This window comes from Nicotiana tabacum, chromosome 17 (genome assembly GCF_000715075.1).
Source record: "Nicotiana tabacum cultivar K326 chromosome 17, ASM71507v2, whole genome shotgun sequence".
Lineage (NCBI taxonomy): Eukaryota > Viridiplantae > Streptophyta > Magnoliopsida > Solanales > Solanaceae > Nicotiana > Nicotiana tabacum.
In genome coordinates, this window is record NC_134096.1 from 149,465,958 (window position 1) to 149,476,056 (window position 10,099).

Genomic DNA, 10,099 nt, shown 5'->3' on the forward strand with positions numbered 1-10,099 from the left:
GGCTTAACAAAGATTTTTGAAAACAAATCTAGCCACCAATTTTAACCTTATTAAATAATAACCCCGCAAATCCTGCACTCATTTCATTAATGCGCCAGAGTCACTCTCTCCCTCCATTCCAACCTTATACTTTAATTTCAACGAATAATAAAAAGCAAAAAAACCACTATGATTTGTAGTAAGATAAATAATTTCCATAGATCTTCGCTTCGAGTCCAGGAAATAAAATTTTGTTTTTTAAAATAACAAGCGTTCTCCTTTTGATTATGCAATGTAAAAAAGGACAGCTCAATGTATGCTATGCGCGAGATATAAATAAGGTTCGAACCACAAGAATCTATTTATTAGAGACTATTTCTACAGTTCAAATTCGTAACCTCCTAATAATAATTTGAAAGCAAGTACCCACAAAATTAAAAAAAAAGAAAAGAAAAAGAAAACAGTGGGAAAGCCTCTTAGATTTACACATGATAATCCTCTTCTTTTTTCTGTTTGTCAGATTCTTTTACTACTATGTGCTTTAACTTATTAGTAAACTATTTTTACTTCTTTTTGAGTGTTGAGCTCACAGTCACGCACTGATGACTTTCTCTCTCTCTCTCTCCTTTTATTTTCTCTCGGCAATAGTGAATTAAAGCTGTACATTACATTACAACTGTCTCTATATATAATTTGTGTTTACACTTACAAGACTTGCAACTATAGTTTTGAGGTGGAGAAAGAGGCAATTACTTGGACAGAAGCAGTGTGGTGTGGTGCTGTTCAAAGCAAAAGTGGACTGACTTGTAGTGCACCCACATTGCAATTAAGCCCACCCCTCCACATTTCCCCCCACTTTTATTAGCTTTTTGCTCCAAGATTCTTGATCTTGCTTCAAAATTCCCTCCACCCAAAAGCAAAGTTTTCTTTGGATGTGTTTGTAAGGTGCAGAGCAAGAAGGAGTTGGAATAATGGAGGTTAACTCAGTTCAGAAGTGGGTTATGCTGTGGTGTATAGTGTTGTTTATCAGTTGTGAGTTGATTCAGTGTGATGTTACCTATGATAGGAAAGCCATTGTCATTAATGGTCAAAGGAGATTACTTTTTTCTGGTTCTATACATTACCCAAGAAGCACACCTGAGGTACTCCAATTCCTGCCCATTTTATACTCTCTGTCTTCTTGTATTTTAGTGTGAAAGTGTTTATGAAGTTAGGTTCAAAATGTGGTTTTGTAGATGTGGGAAGATCTGATAAACAAGGCCAAAGAAGGAGGTTTGGATGTGGTTGAAACCTATGTGTTTTGGAATGTTCATGAGCCTTCTCCTGGCAATGTACTTCATTTCTCTACTACTATTTCTTTACAATTGGCTTGTTTTTAGTCATGTCTTGTGCTCAAAGATTAAATCTTTTTTCATATTCTTTGTGGGGTTTTCAGTACAATTTTGAAGGAAGATATGACCTTGTGAGGTTTATAAAGACAATTCAGAAAGCAGGCCTCTATGCTCATCTTAGAATTGGCCCTTATGTTTGTGCAGAGTGGAATTTTGGGTACATTTCTTCTTCTTTTAGCTCTTGTTTAGATCTAAAGACAAGTGGTAAGTTCATACTTGTACTAATTTTACTGTCAATTCTACAGAGGGTTTCCAGTATGGCTGAAGTATGTACCAGGCATTAGCTTCAGAGCAGATAATGAACCTTTCAAGGTCTCAATTTCCCCCTGAAAAAAATAAAAATAAAATTAGCATTTGAAGAAGATTTATCAATTTTATATGGTGGGTTGTTAATGAAAGTTTATTTATTTTATGGTCATGACAGAATGCAATGAAAGGGTATGCTGAGAAAATAGTTAACTTGATGAAGAGTCATAATCTATTCGAGTCTCAGGGTGGTCCAATCATACTATCCCAGGTATATCTTTTACTCCAATTTGTTCATTATACTATTCTTGTGTTTGCTGAAGCCAAATTCAACTAAACCTAGTTCAATTCGCTCTGTCTGATCTGCTGCTATTGCAGATTGAGAATGAGTACGGGCCGCAAGCCAAGGCACTTGGAGCAACAGGCCATCAGTATTCAACATGGGCAGCAAATATGGCAGTTGGATTGGACACAGGTGTCCCCTGGGTCATGTGCAAAGAAGAAGATGCCCCAGATCCTGTGGTATGCAAACTCAGTTGTTAGAGCTTCTCCTTCTTTCATTTGGCATAACAGTAGTAGTCAGTCGGCATTGTTCTATTTATAGGAAAATTTTTTTTAGTTTAGTTTAACTTATAATAAACCGACAATATAAAAGATCTTCATTTGTCAATGTAGGTTTACCTGCTATAACAAATCACTTGCCATTTACCAGTTCATGCTTTCCATAAAATTTACCTATAATTAGCTTTTAAGTGACTTGATAGTGTAGAATAGTTTTACGCCTTCTAGTATGCACCAAAAAGTTGTTACTCCTCTTAACCTCTATTGGTTTGCTCCAGCCTCTAATAAAATCCATAAATTTGCGGTCTAACTCTTTAGGCTCCTCAAACAATTCCATAACGTCTTACATAATTTTTCCTGCTGTTGATAACAGATTAATACCTGTAATGGTTTCTACTGTGATAATTTCTTCCCAAACAAACCATACAAACCTGCAATCTGGACTGAGGCTTGGAGTGGTTGGTATGTAATCTTGTCTCTTCAAGTTTTGATTATGTAGGAAATCAGGTCATGTTTGACTCGATTTCAAATGCATTTGTAAGGTTCTCGGAATTTGGCAGTACCCTTCATCAGAGGCCAGTTCAGGATTTGGCATTTGCTGTAGCTCAATTTATACAAAGAGGAGGATCTTTTGTTAACTATTACATGGTTAGTTTTCATTCAGCTGTTCCAATAAATGTGTGATATATATATTTCTTAATAGATCGAAAGCATGTATATATAGTCTCTTATTGTAACAACATTTCCTCTTTTTGCCTAATAGTACCATGGGGGCACGAACTTTGGACGATCCGCAGGAGGCCCATTCATCACTACTAGCTACGACTATGATGCTCCAATTGATGAGTACGGTGAGTGTAGAGCTTTAGTTTACTTGTAGTTGGTTGTCACCTGTTCTCGTGTAAATTTAATTTCACGGGTCCTGAATATTCTACAAAAAAAAGTTTTGTTGGTCTCTGAAATTGTGGAATGATTGATGAAACCATTTTACTTCGCTGATATCTCATGCTATAAGGATTTTTGTGCGTCATCCTTTCTCTAATTTGTGTGTGCTGAAAGAAAATTGCAACATAATAATTTGACTGTATCATTTGGCAATTCACTTAACTGAAAGAGAAAATAACTCTTCAATGCCCCTTTCGTTTGACAGGTCTAATAAGACAGCCAAAATATGGTCATCTCAAGGAGCTTCATAGAGCTGTCAAGATGTGTGAGAAAGCCTTAGTTTCTGCAGATCCAGCAATCACATCCTTAGGAAACCTTCAACAGGTATAAAATTCTGCATTGGTGTCACTGATCTTGTTGCCGTGGCTCATTATCAGCAGTTTCTCATTGAATATTTGCTGTTACTGTAGGCATACGTGTACTCTTCAGAGACGGGGGATTGTGCTGCTTTCCTGTCAAACAATGACTGGAAATCTGCTGCAAGAGTAATGTTCAACAACATGCACTATAATTTGCCTCCTTGGTCCATTAGCATCCTTCCTGACTGCAGAAATGTAGTCTTCAACACAGCCAAAGTACGTAATACACCGGCTCGGAAACTTGTGTACATTCAATAATACTCATTAGCTGCTTTAGCTTCTTCTAAAAGTTTGAGTTCCTACACGTTACTTGCAAAAGAACTCTGATAGCAAGGATTTAACTGCTCTCAAACTCTATGTGCAGGTTGGAGTTCAAACATCAAAGATGGAAATGCTACCAACTAATTCGGAGATGCTATCTTGGGAAAGTTACAATGAAGATATATCTGCACTGGATGACAGCTCATCAATTAGATCTTTTGGTCTCTTGGAACAAATAAACGTTACCAGAGATACAAGTGACTATTTGTGGTACATAACTAGGTGAGTTTAGTTTGGTATTTGTGCTTTTGAACCTGTCTCAATTTACTTCTCTGGAGGATTGGATTGCCTGCCTACCAGTGATGCTTTATTTCTTTGCTATTTAAGAGTTGTGACCTGAAATGCTAGCTTTATGTGACATATGTATACATGTTTCCCCTGAGTACAGTGTTGATATTAGTTCAACTGAGTCCTTCCTACATGGTGGAGAGCTCCCTACTCTTATAGTCGAGTCAACAGGCCATGCTCTCCATGTGTTTATTAATGGACAACTCTCAGGTAATGCAATCAATATTTTCCCATCAAAAGTTATCTACAAAGTCTGCTTACACTTGACTAATTTTATCCTACACATGTTATAGGTTCTGCATTTGGGACGAGGAAGAATAGGAGATTCGTATTTAAAGGAAAAGTCAACCTTCGTGCTGGCACAAACAGAATTTCACTGCTTAGCGTGGCTGTCGGACTGCCGGTTAGTTTAATCCTCACCTTCAGTCTTCCAAATAGCGTGCCTACTTGAGATCAACTCAAACTCAAATAACTCATACAGCAAATAAAAGAAATTTCTATGGTTCAAATAGCTCCCAGTGAAGTGAACAATAAGTGTGTAGCATCACTAACCTATACCAGAATCACTAATCAACTATAGTACCAGTAATTACTATGCTAGTGAAAAACCAAATGCAGGTACCAGGAAGTGAAGAAAGTAATAAATCTGAGAGAGCTCATTAAAATTATGCATAGCTTAAAACTATTGAGCATCCGTTAATGCCTACTTTCAGTAGAGTTAATGATAATTGATAGACAAGTTTTTTCCCCTTCTTTTCGCTGGGGCTGGCAAAGGCTTTAAACTTGAGAGGACAAGACAAATACAGCTTCATGCTGCTTACCTTGCAGTGTAAGAGGCCATTGCGCATTCTTTGATTATATATACCTATGTGGAAATCAATAAAGGGATAGGTAAACGTTTTATCAGAAAAGGAAGGGAAAGGAAACCAGCTCCTCAGTGTGACTGTAGCTATTGTCATCACCATCGCTGATATTTCGAAGCAACAATTTGTAGCCTATTTACAGTACTGAGGTCATGTATACATTTTTCAATGTACCCTAAAATCTTAAGGTTCTGTTTGTTTCTGAAGAACATGGGTGGACATTTTGAAACATGGAGCACTGGAGTACTGGGTCCTGTTGCAGTTCATGGCCTAGACCAGGGAAAATGGGACTTGTCCTGGGCAAAGTGGACATATCAGGTAATCTAAATTACAGCACTATTGTTCAATCAATACTCAAGTATTTCAACTGCAACCTCTATCACTAATTTGGACTTACTAACAGGTTGGGCTCAAAGGGGAGGCCATGAATCTTGTTTCTCCAAATGGTATTTCTGCTGTTGACTGGATGCAGGGTTCATTAATTGCACAGAGACAACAACCTTTAACATGGCATAAGGTATGAAATTAGGAGAAATATATTCCAACATCTAAGTGAGTGTAGTTGTATCTTACAACTCATCATATTGCAGGCTTACTTCAATACACCCAATGGAGATGAGCCATTGGCTTTGGACATGAGCAGTATGGGTAAAGGTCAAGTATGGATTAATGGCCAGAGTATTGGTAGATATTGGACAGCATATGCTACTGGAGATTGCAATGGTTGCCATTATTCTGGAAATTTTCGGCCTCCAAAATGTCAATTTGGATGTGGGCAACCAACTCAAAAATGGTAAACCAGCTCTTCGCAGCTTATGTGCTGCATTCTGATACTTAGCTTCACATATACCATTAACAACTAGAAGCTGGAGTTCCTCGTAGTGGCAACTTAAAGATTTTATTGTTTCAGGTACCATGTTCCTCGGTCTTGGTTAAAACCCACTCAAAATCTGTTGGTGCTTTTTGAAGAACTAGGGGGAGATCCCTCAAGAATTTCTCTTGTGAAGAGAACAGTCAGCAGCGTTTGTGCCGATGTTGCTGAATATCATCCAAATATTAAGAATTGGCAAATAGAAAACTATGGCAGAACGGAAGAGTTTCACCTACCTAAAGTCCGCATTCACTGCGCTCCTGGTCAGTCTATTTCCTCCATTAAATTTGCGAGCTTTGGAACTCCTCTTGGAACCTGTGGGAGCTTCCAGCAAGGAACTTGCCATGCTCCTACCTCATATGCTGTTGTAGAAAAGGTACCCTTTCGTCTTATTTTGTTAGCAGTTGACAGGGACAAGAAAAGGTGGTTCACTTTATTTTGACCACTTGGCCACCTAACATCTTACGACTCACAGAGTTTGTTCTTTAACTTTTCCAGAAATGTCTAGGACGCCAAAGGTGTGCTGTGACAATAGCAAATAGCAACTTCGGAGATCCCTGCCCTAACGTATTGAAGCGGTTGTCTGTAGAAGCACATTGTACGCCAACCCAGAATTGAAGAGTACAAAAGAAAAAAATTGTTCAAATATTGCATGACATAGTGTACACCCATGAGGAAAATACTAGTGAGAGGTAAGAATAAAGTAGTGAGAGCTTAGGAAATAGGAGGTAGTAGTTTGGTTGACGAATGCTTCTGTTATTTGAGGAAAATTTCTGATATGAGTTCATTAGATAGTTTTAATATTGGGGTGCTGAAGGGGACTCTGAGAAGATAGTATATTATAGATGAGTTTGTAGACGTTGGGAGTTCCAAAATGCAACTTCCATCATAGAATGCAGTCTGGTCCCTTTCTGCTTTTATACTGGAAATGTGGACCAGATAAGCGTCGTTACGTTGTTATGTACTGTTTAGTCAGTGTGATAGCTTGTCTTCCTGGGAAAATCAAACCCCTTAGGTTCATGTTAGGAACGGATCCTAGTATGACCCTTATAATTGTCTGTATTGTGCAGTTGTTAGAAAGAATTCAATGGAAAAGTGTATTTACATCCATGTTTTCTTTCCTTTTCATGCAGCCAGTGCCATAGGAGATGATAATGTTAAATGCTACAAATGTTAAGTACCTGGGACTCACTTGAGGGTTTTGTTATAGGGTACCAGTGTTCTGGTTTGAACCGTGCATCCATTTCTTTGTGGATTGAATCCTTCTACTGTAGCTGCTGTGATTACTGCTTGTTTGGATTATACAAATCTTCTTATACCAAAGAGGGCCAATGTGTCACTTTCAGTTTGAAGGAGAAAAAGATGAGTGGACAGCAGTTCAAGTTTTGGTTTCTGATCTAGCAACCTTAAATTAGTGCTAGTCGAAGTCTCTTAAAAAAGATAAATTTCAATCAAAGAATTATGCTTCCAGCTACCAAAACTATTTGAAGTTAACTATATCAACCATCTACAACTGAAATACTCTATTTGGGTGCAACATTTTCTGCTGGACCAAAGAATTGTTCATGACTTGAAAATCACATTATCCGAATTCTGTCCTCTGAACTGCTCTTAGTTTATAGTCCTGGCACTCCATGCATGTTGTTCGCGGCTATTACATTCTCCGCCATGGGGAGATGATTTCTAGTTTTTGAATCAGACTTGATAAAACTACTATACTATTAAGTATTATACACATTACACGGTAAGAGGAAATGGGATATTCAAACTTAATTGCATTCATTAATTCAAATCGAACGCACCCATTTGGAGAAGTCTCGATTTCTTAAATAAAATCATGAATAAGGGCAAGAAATCAACTTTTGATCGGATAAGGAACAGATCAAACTACAGATAGATATTGACTTACTAGTAAGAAATTGTAATATCCAACAGATACTAAATTATTCTTGCTAATATTAAGATAGATGTCACTAAACCAAGCGCAAATATGACATAGAGTAAAGCATATTATTAGGCTGTTGAGGTACTACTGATGTGCTTGGCAATGGTCTGCTGCAGCTCATCTTTTTTGGCTCCTACCACCTTATCAACAATCTTTCCCTCCTTGAGGAACATGAAAGTTGGCATTGCCTCCACAGCCCAGTCAGTAGCTACCGACTGCGACAAGGAAATAAGACATCAATACTTATAATAGACCATTCGTACTAAGAAATGTAATTCCTAAGTTGTTGACCATATAACATTAATGGGGTTGGTTATAAGTCACCAAACATATTGTAAATGTTTGGCTCAATAGTTTTACCTTCAATTCATCCACATCCACTTTCAGGAAGGTAACAGTGGGTATCTTCTTGGCCAACTCTGCATAGAATGAGGCAATGAACTTACAGGGACCGCACCAAGAAGCAGTGAAGTCCACAACTATCTGCAACAGAAGTAATATGAGCAAATTGAAGTAATAGAGAATCCGAAGGAAATAGAAAACAGAGGGCTACATGTATTTAACTAGGTCACTAGTTACCCTTAAACAGTTAACGCACATACAACTTGCTTATGTTTGCATCCCCATAATTAAGGAAAGGTTTACCGAACCATGATATAGTACTGGATCGGATTGGAAAATAGGCATCATAAGCAAGAAGCTTTACGGTGCAGATCTCAAGAAGCTGATGTGGTTGACCATATATTTTAAAGCACGTAGGATACATTTGGTACCTTTGGGTCATTTTCTGGATATCTTTTAAGCTGGATATACAAGTAGAGGGCACATGACAATTGCATATACAAGATACTATATGAAGAAAATGATATTGTAATATTTTTGAATACTAAAAACTAATAATAATGTTTATTTAAGGCGAGCAATACGGAGCAAAAGTTCAATACTTGTAAAAAAACAACTTTTGTCCTCGCGGTAAAAGTCATGTTATCCCGGTGAAAACATGACTTTTTAATTTGTCATGCTAGAAGCCTGGAACGCCATTGATGTACTCGAAACAAGGCTGAACCAGAAAGGTTTATTTCTTTTTTATTGTGGATAGACATGGAATATGCCTCCATTGTCAGTCACAAAAAAAGTCAATTGTGAAAAATTATTATAAAAAATTCAATATATCCTCATATCGGAGACAACGTGAAAACACAGATAAACGTCACAGCGAAAGTGAACGTCGTGTTTGCTGATACTAAGGACAGAACCTGATTTTCTTTTTCCATAGTTTTTTTCCAAAAAGACAGACGGCAATTACCGATATCGACAAAAGCTCAGCCCTCCGAAGACCAACCAAGTAAAAAAGAAAGACATCTATAACAACAAGAAATAAGACGATAAATTAAACTGAGACAAATCCACGGCTAATCCAGATCTGATCCGTAATTAACATACGAGAAAAAGTACAACGAACCACTAATCATACAGGCAAACGCAAAAACGAAAAAATAACCAACAGAATCAGCAAAACAACGTAGAAACGACAGAGAAAAGACGAGGGTGGGTTACCAGTTTTTTGTCATCAATTCCCTTTTGGAGATGCTCGTTCCATGCATCAACCGTGTGGACGCCGATGACTTGTCCTTCCTCTGCCATTTCTCTGGATTTCTTCTTCTTTTTTTTCACGAAAAATCAATTAGCTTATCAAACAAGCAAGCTTTGTGCAATTGGAGCGACCCTCTCCCTTATATATAGGCTGGCTTAGCTTAGGGTGGAAAAAAGAAGTTTCTACACATTTACAGATTTGTCCCTACTCGGACTCTTTTTTTATTATTCTAGTTCCTATTGTGGATGGAAACAAAATATCTTTTCTTAATAGTTGTTTGCTTTTTTTGGTAAAAATATATTCTGCTGTGATTTGTTTCGTATTCGGCTACGGTTCTCATTTTTTTAATATTTCTATTTTACCTTCACCCAATTATGTAACTCCAAATCTCCGGCCAATACCCTACTTTGTCTTTCATTCTTTCACGCCCGAGTTTTAGGGCCCGTTTGGCCATTAAAAAATTCACTTTTTTTGGATTTTTTTTTTACTTTTTTTCGTAATCAATATTTGTCCATTAAAATTTCAAATTTCACTTGAAATAGAATTTCAAAATTTTTCGAGAATTTGAAAAACTCCAAAAAACTATTTTTTAAATTTTAAATCACTCACAAAAATTCAAAAACGGCTCCAAATTGTATTCATGTCCAAACACAACTCTAATTTTCAAATACCATTTTTACTTGAATTTTTATTTTACTTTTTTTTCCTGGAATTTCACAGTTCTTATGTTCAAACG

The 10,099-nt window shown here is 37.2% G+C and overlaps 2 protein-coding genes across 2 annotated transcripts; one reads left to right on the forward strand and one right to left on the reverse strand.

The window, feature by feature from the left end:
* The first annotated feature begins 564 nt into the window (after positions 1 to 564).
* Positions 565 to 7,156, forward strand: LOC107771930 (beta-galactosidase 3-like). Its single transcript, NM_001425774.1, has 19 exons — positions 565 to 1,121; positions 1,215 to 1,310; positions 1,415 to 1,527; positions 1,616 to 1,682; positions 1,795 to 1,887; positions 1,995 to 2,138; positions 2,551 to 2,639; positions 2,720 to 2,825; positions 2,941 to 3,028; positions 3,328 to 3,446; positions 3,533 to 3,697; positions 3,846 to 4,024; positions 4,191 to 4,300; positions 4,384 to 4,493; positions 5,161 to 5,271; positions 5,357 to 5,470; positions 5,544 to 5,746; positions 5,864 to 6,200; positions 6,323 to 7,156. Exons 1-19 carry the CDS (start codon positions 951 to 953, stop codon positions 6,440 to 6,442), a joined length of 2,535 nt encoding a protein of 844 aa, NP_001412703.1. The 5' UTR covers positions 565 to 950; the 3' UTR covers positions 6,443 to 7,156.
* A 508-nt stretch (positions 7,157 to 7,664) lies between these two features.
* On the reverse strand, positions 7,665 to 9,477 carry LOC107771931 (thioredoxin H-type 2). The gene is made up of 3 exons (NM_001425789.1): positions 9,327 to 9,477; positions 8,130 to 8,252; positions 7,665 to 7,984 (listed from the first exon to the last, which is right to left on the reverse strand). Exons 1-3 carry the CDS (start codon positions 9,411 to 9,413, stop codon positions 7,838 to 7,840), a joined length of 357 nt encoding a protein of 118 aa, NP_001412718.1. The 5' UTR covers positions 9,414 to 9,477; the 3' UTR covers positions 7,665 to 7,837.
* Between the last annotated feature and the right edge of the window lie 622 nt (positions 9,478 to 10,099).